The sequence below is a fragment of the Mustela nigripes genome, chromosome 1 (genome assembly GCF_022355385.1).
Source record: "Mustela nigripes isolate SB6536 chromosome 1, MUSNIG.SB6536, whole genome shotgun sequence".
Lineage (NCBI taxonomy): Eukaryota > Metazoa > Chordata > Mammalia > Carnivora > Mustelidae > Mustela > Mustela nigripes.
Window position 1 is genome coordinate 169,247,020 of NC_081557.1, and position 20,021 is coordinate 169,267,040.

The 20,021-nt window shown below is 37.3% G+C and overlaps 1 protein-coding gene across 1 annotated transcript in view; it reads right to left on the bottom strand.

The window, feature by feature from the left end:
* Positions 1–705: 705 nt before the first annotated feature.
* Positions 706–20,021, bottom strand: part of DKK2 (dickkopf WNT signaling pathway inhibitor 2) — a 104,463-nt gene continuing 85,147 nt past the window's right edge. Inside the window, exons 2-4 of the mRNA XM_059395047.1 lie at positions 6,635–6,785; positions 5,296–5,451; positions 706–3,106 (exon numbers count right to left, since the gene is read on the bottom strand). Coding sequence (XP_059251030.1) covers positions 2,856–3,106; positions 5,296–5,451; positions 6,635–6,785 — 558 coding nt within the window. The 3' untranslated portion in view covers positions 706–2,855. The remainder of the gene's footprint in view (positions 3,107–5,295; positions 5,452–6,634; positions 6,786–20,021) is intronic.

Here is a 20,021-nt window from a genome sequence, read left to right on the forward strand (position 1 = left end):
CTGTTTGAGCTTCATTATGCTGCCATAGCTACACTTAATCCATCCCACTGTCACAGAACGTTTATTTCCCACATTTCCAGCCCATTAACATCTCTAATACAACATGGCCTTCTACAACCACTCCCAGTCTCAAAATTGGTCAGTTTTGTTTATCAAAGACTCCTGACATCTCTGTATTTAGGAAGCAGAGGAAAGACTTTGCCAGGTAGTAGCTGTGAGTTTACTTAGGGCCAGGTAACTCAGTCTGTATCCATGTAGAAGTAATGATATTCTACGGCTTCATTGTGCCATTGGGGAATGAACCAATATGCTAAGCATCTTGGCATCTCTGGGGAGATTTTAATCAGGCTAGAAGATTATAGGAAATAAGCTAGGTGGCTTCAAGTGTTTTGAAGAAGTTTGTGGAGAGTCCTTGTTCCATGATGTTCCAGAACACAAAGTAGGAATAAATGGGTAGAAAGCACAGCCCAGAATATTTTAGTTTAATGAAATAGTACCTTTCTAGCAATTATATCTGTCCTGCCATGAATAAACTGCCTTTAGTGATAATAAACTGTCTTGGGTCATCTCATGGTGATGTCATCCAAAGGATTCCTACCCCAACTGTCAAATCAGATTATCCATTTGAACTCTGAGAATCTATGATTTTGTGAAAGTTTTTCTCAAAAGCAAACCACAAGGAAATTTGAATTCCATTTTTGAAGGAGAAAAATTTAATATATTTTATCTTATTATACATTTTACCTAAATTACAAAGTCAATAGCCGCAAATATATTCTGCTACAAAGCTTTCTGTAAGAAATATCTCTATAAGAAAATACATCTCATTAACATTTCCTGTAAATAAATTACTTCAATAATAATTTTGGGATGTACATAGGGAACTAATGCAAAAAACAGACTGTAAATGTGATTGCTATATAGGAAATGTTTGACTGAAATGTTCCATTTTCATGTTGCCAAGCTTATAGAAACCTGTTTGCATAGACTTTGGTTCTTGGATAGATTAGCTTATAATTTTTGTTTCAGCAGACATGTGGAAAAATGTGAATCTTAATCACCCTTGTAAATGTGTATGGGAAGCTGAAATTCTTAATAGACATGCAGGCTCAGATTTAATCTCTACTGGGAAAACTTGAATTTGAAACTGCTGAAGGGGTTTAAGTAAGAGAAAATTAAGGAGTGACTTGCAGTCTATAAAAGAAAAGGTCAAAAGTAATAACTATAAGATAACTTTTTGCTTTATGCTCTAGATATAGATATTTAGAACTGAGCAAACTAAGAAAAGGTAATAAAATTGTTTCAAAGAATTTGGAACTGTGGTTTCTACAGGTTAGCAATATGTAGATTTTACAAGTTATTCCATTTATAGTCTTTACTTTCAATGGCTGCAGAAAACAGAAATGGTATGTTTGGCAAAAAACAAAAACAAAAACAAAAAAAGAAAAACCCAGATATTAAAGAGAGAGATTGGTACAGAAATTTCAGATGGTGCCATTGGCAAGTTAGAAGTTGATGGAGGACAATAGAACCTTAAGATACTACCTGCCTTGGGAGTCTATTTCATGAGACTTCCTCATACTACTTTACGACCTCAAAAAATATAAAATAAATATTTTGAGGTCAACTAGTGACCTACACAGAACTCATCTGCATAGTAAATATTGTGGTAGCACATCCCATGGAAAACTTCCATTTAGGCTGTGCAGCCTTGGGATTCCATTATGAATAGTCAGTTTGTGCTTCAGATACATGATTGACATGTTGCCAAAACCTGGGCACTTGACCAAGTTTTATCCATTTTCTTTGTGTCCTTCAGTGCAGCACAAATGTAGATCAGTTTCTGCTTTCAGCTTTTCCTGACTGTACTACATGTGTAAAGAATAAATGGGTTTACCAATCTAATTCTATCAAACACACGGAATGCCAAAGCTTCAAAAAATAACAATCTGTTAGTGTTAACTCTGTATCTTGGACATCTTAAATTTTTTTTCAATCTGTGAAATTCAACTCTTTACTATTCACAATTAATTGGGATACTTTGGAAAATAAAATATACTCAAGGTTGGAATCACATACAATCAAGAAAATGTACAATGCCATTCCTTTAGAATGTGAATGGACTGTTTTGTCTTATACTGGTTCTTGGGAATTACCAGTGAAAAACAACTTTTGAAAAATGTAAATAAACAGTTGAAAGCAAAATAAATTTGGTTTTTCCTAAAGGCATTCAAAAAAGCCTTGCAATTATTTTGAGATTATTTGGAAAATACTGACTGCCTTTTTTCTTGTCTACCAAGGCCTTTCACTGAGCCATAGAAGTAGCATTCCAAACCAAAAGGTGATTCTGTGTTGCAAATTATCTATGTTCCAAGCTTTCATTTCCTATTTAACAACACTTTTTATGTTAGAGCCTATTGTATGCCAAGGGACTATTTTGTTAAACTATAACTTTGAATTAGAAATATGGCTTTTAGGTTATTTCTATAGGCAATCACCAATCTGAAGGAAACTGATCCTCCAGCACAACCTAAACTCTTGGAAAGTCATATGGTATTCGTCAGTAATTTTCAATATGTGCTTTTTTTTTTTTTCAGTAATAGCATTTTCACAAACGTGTACATTATTTACATAAACAAGATGCATCATGGAAATGCATCAGTTGTACTACATTTGTTACCCCTTTCTTATCTGCTTATTCTCTTATCTTTTTTCTCTCTCTGTGATCTCTATATTCTTATCACTTTCCTTATTTGAGCCATTCTTCTGAGATCCAAATCCTATTTTCCACCATGCTATAATGCATTAAATACACAGATTCACAGTCTGCTAGGGATGATTTTCCTCAGAGGTGATCATATTTTCTGACACACGTGGAGTCTGGCTTTGGAAGAATATGTGGCATCTTTCCATACTTTACAGGACAGGCCCTTTGCACAGTCACACCGCTGGAAAATTTCCAGCCCATGAGAGCCCTTCTTGCGCTGTTTGGTACAGACTTCCCCCTGATGGAGCACTGGTTTGCAGATTTTGGTCCAGAAGTGGCGAGCGCAGCAAAACCCTTCGATGCAGTCTGATGATCGCAGGCAGGGGTCTCCTTCATGCCCTGCAGAGATGGTGACCAAAAGATATTATTATGACACTAGGAAAAAATCCTACTTTGCAATCAGAGGTACATACAATACTTTTACTTGTACTGTCTTCCATGAAGTTATCATTTATGATGGAAAGTCTCGGATTTCTATCACTTGATTCTCCCTCTAATCATGTCAATCCATTATTGTCTATTTTGATTAGTTGCTGTCTGAATATCAAGTTTCATGAAGAGCTAGGACTGTGCTTCGTCTTCTCTTTACTTTGGCATGGTCTGCTCTTAGATATTTCTCCGATCATTTTTGTTTATGAGGTGAATGAAAAATAAATAAAGAGAACTACTTTAAAGGAAATTAATGTAATACCTTCTTGGAAGGTGTAAATAAACTGTTTCAAGGAGAATGCTGAAATTCTCAGTGACGCCTAAAAGCCTGCATCAGTGTCTAGCCAGGAGAACAGAAACTTAAGACGGAAGATGTTTAATGCAGAGAGTAGGCATGCAGGTGGTCGCAGGGCTAAGAAGGACCAGAGGATGGTAAAGCAACAGAGCAGGAAGCCACTACCACATTCAGAATGGAGGATCCAAAGGTGAAGGTCATGTCAGCATCTGGGGCCAGGAATCGCTAGCTGGGACTGGAATCCCAAAGGCCCTCCGGACAGGGGGTCTAGTACCGTTCAGTCTCTAAAAAGTTGTGAGTCAGAGAAGAGTAGAGAAAGGGCAAGCAGCTCCAGAGTCAACCAAGAATCCATCATTTAAACATGTGGAAGAACAAATCTGGATATTTAATTCAGAAAAAAATGGCCAAGTCAGCAAAGAGCAAACACACATCACAGCTGGGTTGATGTGTCACCTATATAAAGAAGGGATCAATAAACTTCTCTGTATTTTTGCCAGATTGTATATATTTAGGCTTTTTAGGCCATATGATCTGTCATTTCTCAATTCTGCTGTCACAAAAGCAGACATAAGTAATGCCTACATGAATCAGCAAGTCTGTATTCCAGCAAAACATTGTTTTACAAAAACAGGCAGTAGGACAGACTTGGCACACAGGCCATAATGTGTCAACCCTGGTCTAAAGGATTATCTGTCATCCCAGAAGGAACCAGTCCCACTGTGGGAAATGGACACGACCCACTAGCCATTGTCATAAGAGTTCTTCCTAGTTGCCATCAGAAAATTACACATAAAACTATATAAAATTATTAGTAAATTTGAAACTGTACTGTGACATAGCCATCTATTGGAATAAGGAAGGATACTCGTGTAGTGACAAATGCATGTGAATTTGGTGAAGCAGAAATAGGAGACTAGGTAAAGACATAGGTCTTTAGGGAGCATAGACAAGGGATAATTGCAGAGGAGCTGTCAACATTATTATTCCAGATCTGGCTAATAGGTCAGGTATTCTATAGCACACTAGCTCTGCAGAACATAAAAATGTGGGGAAATGTTTCTGTGGTCAAGAAGCATGGGGACACACGGTGTTTAAAAACCTTATCCAGTTTTCCTCATTGCTGGGTTTCTCAGAGCCCTCAATATACCAATTATATAAAGTTCCCAAACTGGGAGATGCATTATTACAAAACTCTTGAACACAGCACACTTTTATTTGCAGAATGTCTTAAAGGAGTGATATTCCACAGAATACACTTGAAAGAAGCCTCTTTTAAAGATAGATGTATTTCATGCCTTCAATGTTTTACTATTAGTATATAATTTCATGCTTTCAAATTTTACTGTTAGTGATTAGGCTTCTCAAATATTTTGATGCAAGTAAGGAGATTTTATGACCGTATAATCCTACTAGAAACCAATCATTTTTGATAAGTTGGTCTATAAATAGTGTATTACATGGTTGTTTAGTGAAATAAAATTTCTGTAAAGGTGATAAAAAGATTCAAAAGCTTAGGAATGTAATCATATGACTGCAAACATTTAAAGGGAGGACTGTTTAGAAAATGGCATGATTGATCAGGGGTGCTGCAGTTTTCATAATATATATTTCCTAACAATTTCACAGCTCTTAGAAACCTCCAGCATCCTAAAAAATTAATAACTAGTAAATTCAGTTAAAATCTTACCAACAAAGTAACTGGCTGTAATTGGTTTTTCTAAAACCAATGCAATGAATTATCAATATTTTAATTCTACTTCTCTTCAAACAAGAAAAAGTAAGCATAGAATTACAGATTTCCTACCTTTTATGTGTGACATCTTAGTGTGTGGTCTTCCTAGATTTTGCCATCCCAAGTCGTGGTTTGAGTAATGACCATGGTTTCGATCTCTATGTCGGGAGCCATCCAGAGCTGGGATGTGAGGGGTTAAGATGCTCTCAGTGACAGGGATGCAGATGCCTGGAGATAGCGAATAAGTGATTAGACTGATTCAATTCTATAAGTCCGATGCTTATCCAGCCATTGTGCTGATGTGAGGTATGACGCTATCTCTTATCTATTTATCTATCTACCTGTCATCTATCTATCCTCTATTCATTCAGCTATTCTCTTATTTACATAAGTAATATTGAATCATATTACATAACATGAAATAGAATTAAATCTCTGAACCTAAGTCAGGCTTCCTTAATTTGAATCTCGTCTCTCTCAAGACCAAGTGACTGCGGGCAAAAATAGGAATAAAAATACTTCATTAAGTTGTGAATACATGTGAAGTGTTTAAAATAATAACTTAGTATTAAATTAATATTAACTTTTTGTACTTTTAAAATGTCTGACCAGATATCCCTCTGCAGGATTCCGTTTCCTTTGTTCATCAAAAATATAACCTTATTCTACCTTATAAACATCTCTAATGGCATGAGGTCCTCTTCCCTTCACCTGTCCCAGGTACTTTCAACAGGACTCTGCCCAGAGGTCAGGAGCATGTATACAGCCAGAAGTCTGATTATCTTGGTTTATATGACTATGTTTATGTTTCTGATCACCTTCTGTAATTTTTTAATGGTTTTATCCTGTGTTGTCCTTGAATCATTGATGAAATGATGATGTCATTTCACCATTATTGCTGAATTTTCTCCCTATAAATTCATTGAGACTGGGTGAAGTCCTGTTTATGGAAAGGCTGAGGAACAGACTCCTGTGTCTCTGTTTGGAGGAACCACTCACTCCTTCACTATGAGTGTGGTGCAAGGTGGGGCCTTTAAAAGAAGACACCCTGAATATAAGAGTCAAGGTATGGACCTGGAAGGACTCACCACCGTATTGCTAAATCACAGCAGGTACTTTGCTCTTCTTGCATGTATTCACTTAGATGCTCACATAAAACACTTCAGCATGGCAAATCCTAGATTGCCATAGAATATAAAATGTAGAAATAGAGATCAGAGCCCAGGAAAACTAGAATTGGGGAGGTAATCCAAGTAACTATACACCTATGTAAACCATGATCCAATCCCTGCCAATTTGGAAAGGCTCCTTGCATTTCAGGGGTCTGGGTAAGGAGAAGGTAGTTGAATTAGCTAGACGTGCCTCCTACATAAAAAGAAAGAGGCCTGTTGACACGGAACTAGATCTTTACCATTATTGCAGCGGGTCCCGGGACAACACATGCCATCTCTATGGCAGCGCTTCTTTTTCCTTCGACACACCATGCAGGCCGAGGATCCTTGGTGGGGACTGTGGCAATATCTCCCAATTTCACATTCCTTATCACTGCTACAAGGGTAGGCCTGTCAGAAAATGCAACAACAACATCAAACACAAAGTAGATTAGATTCCGTCACACTTATGAAAAGTCCGTGCAGGAAATCATGGTGGGAAATACATCACAGTATGTTTCTCGTCAAAGGAAATGTGCCATTGAGATCATGTCTGAGCACAGATCCTACATAGAGACATTTCCTTCATCAAGGACCCTATAAATATTGATTGTTGGTGGGGACAAAGATAAGAGTTGATGCCATTCCAGTATTTTTGAAGACACAACTTTGGAGCTGGGATTTATATTTTGTGTGAGTCTGTAGAGCTTTTAAGAGTAACTTTGGGGGCTCAGAAATAGTTGTAATTGTAATAATGACACTGATTTATGGTGTAAGTGAAACAGCTTCACTATTCCGTTTTTCCTCTACTAAACTGGATGAGAAGAAGTTTAAATAAAACAACAAAGGACTGTGCTAGAAGCTAAAACACATCTCCTGCCTCATTAGGGAACAAATACATTAAGAGTGACTCTCCACAAATTCTACCCATGAGGATCATGGCAGAGAACCACTTCTAGAACTGTTTGAGGTAACTAGCTATTTGGCACAAAGAAATCAAGGAGCAGGATCCTTATTCCAAATGCAGGAGGTGAGCAGCAGTGGGGTTCTGAGTGGTAAGGGAAATGCTCAACTCCAATGGCATTGTGTTCTCAGGAAATGAAAAGGAAGGCTCTTTATATACAAAAAGAGCCCTAGGGCCTACAGCGCCTTCAATTTATACACAAAGGACCCAGTGTCTCCATTTCTTACCCAGTGAGGCTACTTAAACAGTACCCTAGATGATCTCCCAAAATAAAAATACATGCTCCACTTATGTACTCCTTGCCTCTTGGAAGTGTTCAGGACACTCAAAATGCCCCTGTCTGCAGAGACGGAGTTGAGAAATTGAACTGCCATGCCACACATCAAACTTCCTGATATTTTGAAGCATGTTGACAGGGAGACTTATTTATAAGTTGTTTTTCTTTTCTTTTTGTAGTTCTTTCCTGTTTTCAGAGTAATGGATTTTTTTTTTTAATTGAAAAATACAAAAAGTAAAAAGAAGCTATGTAGTTGTTTTTAAGCCTGCCTAGATGGTATGAATGCAAACCTATGGGCTAAAGTTCTCGTGACTCTCAAATAATTAGAGGGATTTGAGTGCTTTGCTTATGAAATGAGGTCTGGTGACCTAGGCCTGCATGCATTGTCTATTTCTTTTCCCTTTTTTTCTCCCTCTCTTAACTCTCTTCCTCCTGCCTCCCACCCTTCTACTATGTGTGGCTACATTCAGTGTCCCCATGTTTTTTGTTTCCATCAGATCTTCATCAGCTTAACAGAGGAAATAAATGTGAAGCTGATATGTAAGGTTGAAGACTACATATTCGACGGAGAGGAAAATACACTTTTAGCTTGATTACAAGAGGAAAATCACAAATTTCGAGCTGCAAGCGCTTTTGAAGGATTATATGGTGGTCATGTTTGATGCCTACATTATAATTATAGCCAAATAAAGCTATAAAATGAATTTTCATATTATTGTCCCATTCTGGATCTCCATCATTAGGCTTAATGGAGAATCTGAATGAGGTTAAATTCAGAATATTGGTCCATTTTTCACGATTCCAAGACTGATGAAAACAAAACAAATGTCACTTCCCGCCTTGCCACACTCTTTCCCTCAAGCACTTTACTCCCTTCACAGTTAAACCCATTAATTTTAAGTGAAATACAATTCACATGTTTCTGATTCATTTACATTTATTTCATCAAATTGTTTTGCAAGAAACATTTGATGTCTTACAAGTTTTTTTTCTTGCTTCCTTAAAAATGGGTCATGCTCTTTCAATGGAAATACGCATGTGTTACCTAAAACATCATGAGCAATTTGCAACACAAACAACAAATCTTCAAGGGATTCTGAATACAGAATAATACTTAATTCCATTCCTAAAAAAAAAAATAAAATAAAAACAATAGTCTATAAGGTAGCAAACACATTGTTTGCTAAAAATAGCAGTTCATTTTGCAGAAAATTGTAGAAGATACATCATTAATGTCCCATTCTCAGTTTGTGGGAAATGGGAAATGCTTGAAATGGAAAATATTTGATGCATGGCATACCTGGGTGGCTCAGTTGGTTGAGCATCCGACTCTTGGTTTCGGCCCAGGTCATGATCTTAGGGTCATGAAATTGAGCCCCACTATTTGTTCCACACTCAGCATGGAGTCTGCTTTAGATTCTCTGCCCCTCCCTCTTCCTCTGCCCCTCCTCCCACTCTCTCTCTCTCTTTCTAAAATAAATAAATAAAATCTTTTTTTGTAAAAGGAAATATTCGATGCAGATGATATTGCAAAAAAGTCACATGTATGTATGTATGTCCTCTGTTTGAACGGGATCACAGTAAAATTCTCACAAGTATTTCCGAGGAAAGCTTAGTTGGTCTAAGAGATAAAATATGTTAGAGGAAATACAGTGTTTTTGTAGTTTTATTTAAAGCCAATTTAAATAGAAATGACACAGGCAGAAAAAAATGCAGAATTTTATGTGATAAAAGATTATCGTTAATGTGATCTTGCACTTGAAATACAATCCCAGGACATAATATTGAGAGCAATTCTTTGACTATTGAAATAAAATTTTAATAATCAAAATGCAAGTTTATATTATATGGCATCTAGTATGCTTATGAAACTCCTTGCTCCAATAAACAGCATTCAAATATGAATAAAGTAAATGATAAGACAAATTGATTGAAGCAGGTCTTTGGGAAAGCAAAGAAGACAGGAGCGTTCACCTTCTGAAATCGTGGTCTCCCAAACCAGATCTACTGAGCCATATAACTTCCTTTGGCATAACAATTAGCAACAAAACACAGAACATGGGAAAATATGGATCTAAACCATTAATAGCAGTTCTCATATTTTCAGCCTAATACATTATTTTTTAATAAGGAGCTTTAAATAAGACATTTTCGTCTCAAGGATGAGTTCTCTGCAGCTTGCTAGTTTCTTCCCACATTTTCCCCTTAAAATGTCTGGAAATGCTTTCATAGCAGGCAAGAGAAGAGGGAGGTAGCCTGGGAAGGAGGGAGAGAGAGAGAAAGAGAGAATGGAGAGGAAGTACGTGGTTAAAGTAGTTATGGATGATTCTGAAGTAGTGAAGACCATGGCATTAATAGGCCACTGAAGGCAATTATACATATTAATAAAAGTGCCATTCAGAAACTTTCCCATAGAAAAATCTTTATTTTCTGCTTACTTTAGCCTCAAAAGCTTATTGCTTTTCCCATCTGATGAAGGTTTTATGGCATACAAAAAATGAATTTGAGTATCTTAGTCTAACTTTCCATTTAACGAAAGCAATAATATGCTTCCCTATTACTTATTTGTGTAAATTAGTAAGAAGACCAATTTTTTTACTTGCTATGGCAATTATTAATAGTGAATTTGCATGGTTCTCCATTGACTTGTCTAGATGAACAGTCTGAGGAAAGGTGACATTGGGCAGCATGAGCATCCAGAATACTTGCCTTGACGCAAAAATCATTCGTGACTTAGCCTCAGTCACACTTAGGAGATGGGTTCATTTGAGATACCTAATAATAGCAGATGATGGGCCATGAATTAAGAATATATGAGAGCTGTCCATGATCAGGCCAAAAAACAAAGAAGTTTTGCCAAACCCTTTTCTAGGCTAAAAATAGAATGATTTCTGTAAATAGCAACACTAGTTAGACATGAACTAAAAAAAGAGTGAATGCATTGGACACAGCTTAAAAATAAAGTCCATCAAACATGAGCATTTCTTTTTAGTATAAAGGATTTTTTTTCCATCCATTCCTCTGTACTAATGTTGAATCATTATTTAAATTTCTAGCAATGAAATAAAGAGAGCACAAGTAACTTCTGCAGATAAGTACTATGTGCTCAGAAGCAGAGAAGGTGGGGATTCAGGGTCCTGCCCTGGCTTTCTGGCCTCCCTACAAGGTATGGTGATGAAGAGAACTAAATCGTGACTGTCTGAACCACACATAGATAAGGGGTTTTCAGTGCTGACCTGTGTGCCAAATTCAGAGATGAGAAAAATAAACTTGGCCACTTCTCTCTCTAGAAGCCTCCAAATACCAACAACATGTCCTGGTGCAGCTGTTGGATACAGAGAATACTGGCGGACAACACGGGAAATACTGTAAACAACTTTTTCTCGTTTCATTTCTTGACAACAGTTTTGTGCCCCTTAAACTCAATGTAACCAGAATTACAAGTAAAGGCCCATCATGCAATTAGTGATAATTAAATAATATTCTAAAGAATGAAATAAAATGAAATGTAACTCCATCTTATTTGAACTAATTGAGCCCCCCCATTTTTTTTTTCAATTATTCTCAAAACTGCAGGAAGAAAAAGACCAGCTAATTTAAGATTAAGATTCGGGGTGAAATTTATTCTAATTTTTCAGGGCTGCCCATTGCTTTAAACATACAGATGTGATGATGACAGAATCAGACCCCCAAGAATAATGACACAGAAAAAAATTGTTTTAGGGATCTCAGCAGCACCAGCTACTGAACAAAACTTTGGTCACAGCACAAAACTTTGGTCACAACTAAAATCTTAGTGTAACTCCTGAGTTTTCAAAATAATGACCTTGTTCCTGTTTAATGATGAGGAGAAAAAAAGAGAGAGAGAGAGACATCACATAGTGTTCATGTGGGCTGGCCACCCATCCGGATTCTTGCAAGACCGTCCTAGTTTTGTTGTTATTGTTTTAATCGGGACAATCCTTTGTCCCCGCAAGCACTGTTTGTAACAATCGGAAGTTTTCTGGAGCCAGAAAAACATCATCAGCTGGGCAGGCAGAAGAAAGCCTGCAGGGGGACAACCCAGCTGTGGGAATGAAAAACATTCGGGGCGAGTGGATAGGAGGTAGCAGCAAAGGGCTGAGGACTAGCATGTCTGGGGTCTCAAAGAAAACATAGCAGAAGGTTGACAATTATTGGGAAATTGACGCCATCAGACTGGCTTCCCCTAGGTCCTTAAAGAAAAGATTAACTTCTCTTGCTCTGACGTTCCATATGATAGTTCTCTGTTTCAATGTATATGCAAGGTTTGCTATCCTTTAAGGTAGTGATTTCAAAGTCAAACCTTAAGACTGCAGCTTCCAGAGGTGTGGGGGCATAGAACTCAATCTGGCTAATGTGTGGTTGTATACTACATGCCAAAGGCTGTGCTATGGGATCTTTCTCTTTGTTCACAATTACCTATAGGGGATAAGGGTGTATCCTGGAGGATTCCTGAACATAAGGCCAGGAGGATTGAGCTTCATTAAACTGGATGGGAGAAGTTCAGATAGTTCATGATGTTCCAGATATGTGCCATGGGTTCATTAAGGCGGTTGTTTGGGTAGTCATTCAATATCCAATAATTGTTTATTTATTGGATTTATTTATTGAACATTTATTTATTTATATATTGAACACCAGCTGCAATCCAGACACAACCAGTTCTGTGATCTACAAACATTTTCCCTGAACCATCCCTAAAATAGTATATATCCTCTCATACATTTGACATGTAAAATTTTTCAGCATAATTTTAGTTTGTTTTATGAATATGTTTATAAGGTGAAATTCACAGTAATTTGACATGATTAAAAAAATAGCTTTTACCTACTGATTGATTAATGCATACTGATTCTACTATAAGTCACAACACAGCCATGGATATTTTTCTTAGAAAAATTGGTTTTAGAAAACATCTCGTTAACTCTTAAAATATACAAGTCATCACAACTCTGTATCCAGAATTTTCCAGCCAGGACATTAATTCTTTTAAAGAATTAATGACAAGACAAGGAAAGATGTGTTTAGGATATCCTAATCAACCTTTAAGAACATCTTTGTTAAAACCCAAACTGCAAATTTTACTTTAGTCTGTCATCTATAAAAGGTTTTATACTGCTGGTTAATGCAGTATATCAAGATTTGGAATGCATGACGATTTTGCCTTTCTTTCCACATAAAATGGCAAAAGACTTATTGTAAACACAGGCACATTCCCAGACAACTTTAAGAAAAAAAAAAATCATGGGAGTTAAGGATATGGAAATTGATTTCCTGAAAACAATTCATGCTGTGCACACCATAGAAAACCTTTGAGTACCTTTTCCACATATTCATTTTAGGGCTAGGGTTGTTAGATATTTGGTTTTTGACATGGAAGTCCAGAGCTGAGAGAATTCTGCTCATGCTGCCTGGATCATAAGTTAGGAAAGATGGATCTCTGCCAGTGGTCCATTAACTTCCCCAGTGTATTCAGAGAGCCTCACTGAAATCCCAAGAAACAATAATTCTATGAAATCAAGGCAAGGTCCTCCCTAAATTGGGTTTTTCTGCCTTGTTCTCTGTATCTCATTAAGCTGCAAGGAGATTCCTGGGAATTCTCTACTTTGAACACAGAACACATTCTCATCTGTAACATGTACATTGTTGCTATTGATCATGGGGCAATGGGCAAAGCCAACCCTTTCCACACAGTCTCAGCATCTAGAGAAATCAACACCTTCTAGTTTGACTGATTTTTTTCCCCTTGTTTTTGACCCATTTTCCCCTCATTTGGAATAGACAGGACAAAAATACTTCTGTTCCATGTTCAAAAAGCAGCATCTTGGAAGTGTTTTTGCAGCAATTCTTGGAGCCCTTTATCCTCCACATATAATTATAAAAACTTTTATAATTTGGCTATTGGTGGAGTATAATTGCTCTAACCAAAGCAGAGGAAGAAGCCACACAATTTCAAGTTTTTGTTTTTGTTTTGTTTTGTTTTTTTCAAAATCCAGGCTTGAATGTCTACGATATAAAATTTTCAGTGTAGCATTACACATTTTCCTGACCTCATGACCTTCAGAAAGGTAGCGTGGTAGGAAAAATTTTGGAGTCATACTGCTGTTTGAATTATTCACTGTTTTAAGTTACTTAACAGAGTCTCAGTTTCCTCCTAAGTAGGACTGATATCATTCCTACCTTCCACAGCGTTTCCCTACTTACCTAATCTTTAAAATCTCACAGGGTTTCTTTAAAAACTATTTACTCACAGACTTCTTCTCACAGAGAATCTAATTTTGTAGAACTGGATATGATCCAGGAGTCTGTATTATTAATAAAATACTGTCCTGGTGATCATAGATAAGGTAAGATAGGGAAACACTGCTCTATAGAATTATTGCAAAGATTAAGGATGCCTCTTGTATATATCTCATACAGAAAATGTCTGGTCCATATGAGATATGGACTCAATATTATCTTTCAGATAGACATGGTCTAAGTGGAAAATTGGTTCCCTGACACATGAATCTAAGTAAGAGATTCACTGACAACTATTTTCTGACAGCTTCATCTTTACTCCTACTACGTAGCCACTGTGCTTAGGAATAGGCTTGAGAATTTCTGAAACTATATGGAAAAATAAAGTAACAAATAACAAACACACCAGTGCACTTTGGGAGAAACACAGTGTAGCCTCAGAGCTGTCAACACACGCATTGTGGCTGGATTGTTTCGTATCCTCATGTGGTATACACCTGTGTCTTGTTGGCAATACACAGCTTTGCAGTTTTCTTTGCATCTTGTATCCTGTGGGTCTTTACAAAACAAGTACTTTTCCTCCCCATATCAAGTATGATAAATAGATGATGTGTGTTTTTATTTCCTATTTCTTGTAGAGCATCAAATTCCCTTTCTCATGAAAAATCATATTCAAAATTCAAATACTGATGCCCGGGCAGTTATGAAAACTTAACATACTTTCAAATTGTTGTTTATGAAAGACCTTCCTTACAATTACAGAATAGTCTGTGTTAGTAACTATTTCTGAGCCCAAGTGTAAACACTTGGGAATTTTAGATGTTACATGAGTTTGAGCCATTTTTCACTTGTAATATCATGGTTTATAAATGAGAATAAAAATCCAGTGAAGATATAGGTTAATGAGTGTGTGAGTGCATGTGTATATATGCACACACATACGTGTTTTTTTGTGTGTGTGTACAAGTCATCCAATGTATTACTTCAGAAAACCCAAGAAATGTATAGCAGAATTTACCCATGGGAAGGTAGGACAGAGAACTGAGAAAAGAGGAAAATTTTAGTTTCCATGTGAAGTCCTTTAAACATTTTCTACTTTGCACTAGATGCCTATATTATCTATGAAAATTATAATTTTTAAAAGAACTAATCTCATGAGATTCAGGGTAAAGTTTCTTATTCCTTGCTAATTTATGTTTCATAGTTTTTGTAGTAGGAAGGTTTGGAAGAACTTGGGTTTCCTAGAGGCAAAATTTCGTGCAAGAATATCAAGAATCCGACTGAAGTTTCTTAATTAAAAATTTTCTGTTTTGTTTTATTGACATCACCTTATCAGCAGAATCAGACTCTTAGTATGTTTAAATTATATATAAACAATCCATTGTTCCAACAATTACTTAATTGAAGTATATTCAATTACTTAATTGAAGTAAAGTTATTCATTTAATATAGAACATCAAACTATATACTTCTCCAATCTCATTTAATTCTCTTCCATCTCCACTAGGAATTAGGCTAGACTAATCATCAAATGGCCACTTGCCACATTGTATTCTGATTTTGAGGAAACCGTTGATAGAAGCTAATAAAATTGAAAAGCTCATTCTTTTATGGTTGGGAAGATGGAAAAGTGACAACAAAATATAATCCTCAATATTCATTCGTGGTGAAAACACTCAGTTCTTAATTAAGAACTATTTTAAGCTCTGTATAAATATTGCTTGAAAATATAAAATGTTACCATTCAAATTTAGAGTCATGAACAAGAAGGCAGGCCGCATCATTTCCCTCAAGGACTTGAGAAGAAGCATGGCCCAACGTGATTCTCCAGAGGGTTGGAGCAAGAGCTTTACTAAATCATGACAGACACAAAGATCATCTTGACTAAAAATATTTTGATTAAAAAAGTGGGATACCCAGGTGACTCAGTTAAGTATCTGCCTTTAGCTCAGATCATGATTCCAGAGTCCTGGGATTGCTCTGCATCAGACTCCGAGCTCAGCTGAAGTTTTCTTCTCCTTCTTCCTCTCTCTCTGCCCCCCTCCCCAATCCATGCACTTGCACATGCTCTCTCTCACTCACAAATAAATGAATAAAATCTTAAAAGAAATTATTGAAAAAGAAAGGGGAAAAAAGTAATGCAGAAGTGGTTCACAAATTTAACAAGAACACTGCCTAAATAACTCATCTATTTCTGTCTCTGCCATGTGGAAGAAAATGTGTGAAGTGTCTTGGACTGGAGTCATTAGGACATGACACACTAGTGACATATGGAGGGACTAAATACAAGTTACATGTGCAGCTGGGGGAAGGACTTTAACTCCTGAGCTTTGGATAAGCCAACTTATCTGCTACTAAAAGAAAGGAATGGAAGTCATTTAATCCATTATTTTCCCATCCCAATTCTTTCCCATTTCCCAGCTTGAGTCCTTCTCTAGTTATCTCAAGCTAATATTTATATAGCCTATAAAACAGGTTAAGAATCTGTACCCCATGCCCAGGTTTCATTTTGAGTTTTATGGCATGTTCAGTTAATGGGACAGGCCTCACATAGAAATTCACAAGAGGAACACACTAAATAGACTCATATCATCATTTCTGGGCTCCAAAGTTCAGGTCAAACTGTGTTGGAGAGAGCTGGAACCAGTCTCAGGTTCTCTAACATAACAGAAGGGTTAAAGCATCTGGGTAGAATAGTTGTCTGACTTCCTGATGGGTGAAATTACAATAGCTAAGGCTACTCATTTATTTCAGACATTTGCAAGATGATTGGCTTCAAAAGCCCCAGCTTGGAGAGTACTTTTATTTTTAGGGTCTGATAATAGCAATTATGTGACCACATGTTGTTTATTAAAATAAAATGCTTTTCCAAAAAACAATCAATATCTCAATACACACTTGCTCTTACTTACCAGCCTTCCACCCCCATGAACTAATTTAAATTCTTACTGTGTGGAAGAAGGAAGAGAAGGTCAGCACAAAAGGACAGAGGAACTTATTCAAGCAAACAGCGTGGCATAAAGACATCACTCATTGGTGTATAATCTACTTATATCGAAAAATTCTATTTAAATGCTTTGTTACAGGATTGGAAAGGGAGGAAATTATAAGCCAGATGACAGATTCTTTGGTTTGTGTGACCCTAGTGTTCAAATATCAGCCTCAGAAATGTGGTACATCTTGTGATGACATATTCAATGTGTTAGTAATCCCAAAGAAAACATATTGAAGACGTTGGTCCCCCACACCACCCACATCCCATACATCTGCTTTGCTGTGGTGACCAGCACATTCTCCACAGTGCAAGGGAGGTCAGATGATTTGTAACTAGATGGAAAAAAAAAAATGAAATCCTGTCTCCAGTTTTAAGTCCCTTCCCCTCCATCCCTCTGTCCTTCTAGCCTGTGCAACGAGTATGCTCCTCTGTATCTCTGCTGCTTCCTTCGCTGGCCCATGTTCACTACTATGAATCCCCAGATGTACTGGCATTGGACGCTTTTTAACACCTCTGTGTCTGGCTCACATTCCATACTCCGTGGAAAATACAGAGCTTTAAAATGTGAGACAGGGGAGGGAGGGTGGGAAAGAGAAGTGGAGCGCAACTAGGAAAGGAAGGACCACTCCCACAACACACCTGGCCCCGAGGACTTGGGGGAGAGCTCTACCACCTCAGTACAACCCCAGGGCTATTGGATTGTCAGAAGTCTAGGTGAACAAATGGAATAGAAATCACTAGCCCAATGGCTAATAGAGTTTTTAGACAATTTTGCTAGGACTGATCTGTAATCCTATACTTTTCTTAAATTTTGTCTTCCCTCCCATACAATGCTAAAAAGTTTCCAGAACTATGTTTGGAATACTATCTGAAATCTGTCCTGTTTGTTTTTGTTTGTTTGAACTGAAGGAGGCAGCTGTGTCACAGTAAAGAAGAACAGAAGACATTTCTGTTCTTACCATGACATATGATCGCCATCTCCCTTCCCAGCACTTGCACTACACATGCCAGCTATATGGGGCTACTTGCGCATCCGTTAGCCATACTGCCTGAGGACTAGGCATTTGCACACATTTCCTTTTTTTATGCCAAGAATACCTTTCCTCCATTTACTTCACATCCAAATAAAACCAGCTCACTGTTCAGAGACTTTATTAAGTAACTTTACTTTGGGAAAACCTGGGCTGGCTCCTCACATCCAGCTGATTTGGATGTTTCATTTTATCTGCTCCCTGTTAACACCTCATGCTTATCTATACCATGATATAGACTATGCTCTGTTCTTCCTCTGCCTTCTTTATATTCTTTGATTACAGAAATCATCTTTCACCTCTGTATCCTCAGTGGTCACACTGTGCCTGGAATAACAGCATTCTGCATTTTGCCTAGTAATGAATTAATGAATGAGGTTTTGTTGTAAAACTGTTTGGAAATTTGTACCACGAATTGACAAAAATGCTCATTTAAGTATGCATCCACCAAACGATGGTAAAAAAAAAAACAAACAAGAACTACAAAAACTTGGAAATTACATGGTGACTTTTTTGTATATATTTTGAAATGGATTTTAAAAAATCAGCTGCATTCTACATAAACCACTTCTCATCTAGCACTGTATCCCTAAGGACATCAGATATGTTTCAGAAGAAAGGAGGGTGGTTGATAAATAATTTTCCAGCCAGCGACTTGGCTTTCTATTTTATGTGAAGCCTCAGACTCACATTTTCAAGTACAATCAGACATCTTCTTTATATTACATTCCTGTAGATGATATTTTTCACATGTAAATTATCTAAAATGAAAAGTAGGCTCTTTCATTTCTAAGTGGTGTCAATGGTCTCTGCCAGAACGATCATGCTAACCTACTGGTCCTTCACAGCACAGCACTGGATCTCACAGCTTCTAATTGTCCTCAAGCAATTGTTTAAGTCTATTGGTGGCTTGGAAACTATAACTCAGCACTTCTGAGGATCAGATAAAGCTGGTGACAATCCATCCTAGATGTTTCTTCCTAACTTTTCTTTGCCTTTCGCTCTTACTATTTTTCTCATTGGTGGATCATATTTGATAGTTTGCGTAGTGAACCCCACCTTAATGACATATTATTGCAAAGAAGCAAGAAGGTGAGAGAGCAGCTCATGACAGCTTCCTGTCAACATGTTGGAGGTACACAGGTGGAATGCTAAGTGGATTCCATCTCTTGATACACCTTAGTCACAGCACTATAGCAACAACGAAAGTAATTTTTCCAAGTGTGTGCCTCATGGAATGCCCCACCAAAGTATTTATTGGATTTCTGACTTGTTTATGATCTTAAACAAATTGAGGAAACAAGGTTCTCACCAGCCAAGTTAAATTAGTTAAGTCTCATGAGCATGTCAATTTTTACCAGAAATCATGGACAATGCCTCTAGACTTTAACCAAATTCATTTCAAATCATGTCTATAGTTCTTATACAAACCCATCCAGCTCCCTTCATTGTGTCCCACACATTAGAATTTTAGAGACACCTGTACACTTTTCACACCCACTCCCAAGTTTAAAAACTAAAAGGAATTTATGAAGGCCTTTATTCAGCCTAAGCTAGGTGCGTATTTGGTATTTGAAAAACCATGAGATGGGCCTATTCCCTGGACAAAGAGGTAAGAAATAAAAACTCTACTTTCTAGGTTACATTTTCTAGATTAGATGTTTTCTACATGGTTTGAGTCTAGGCAGGGATGTCACTGTGTATTCTACAAAGCTGAGTCTCTGTCTGACTCCTGTACAGTTTAGCTTCCCAGTCTAGAGAATAGAGTCATTGGATCCCCTTATTCCATAGAAAGAGGAAAGACACAGCCACACCTGGGCACAGCAGGTATCAGACAGGATGGATTATGGGCTGACTATAACATTTCCTGGGTTTAAATGAGATCACCAGGACTTCATTCACACAAGCAAGTCAAGTTGTTTCCACATTAACATTGGATGAAGTGATTTTTATTACAAAACCCAGTGCACTAGCCAGGCTCTTTCTGAGGGCAGATCAAAAGCATAAGGACTGGTCATGTGCTGCTTTTCATCTCCTCTCCTTGAGTACAGCACTGTCTAATACACACTGATCAAATTCTGCCTGGGATTTTAAAGAGGATGGTCTGGAAAAGTCAAGA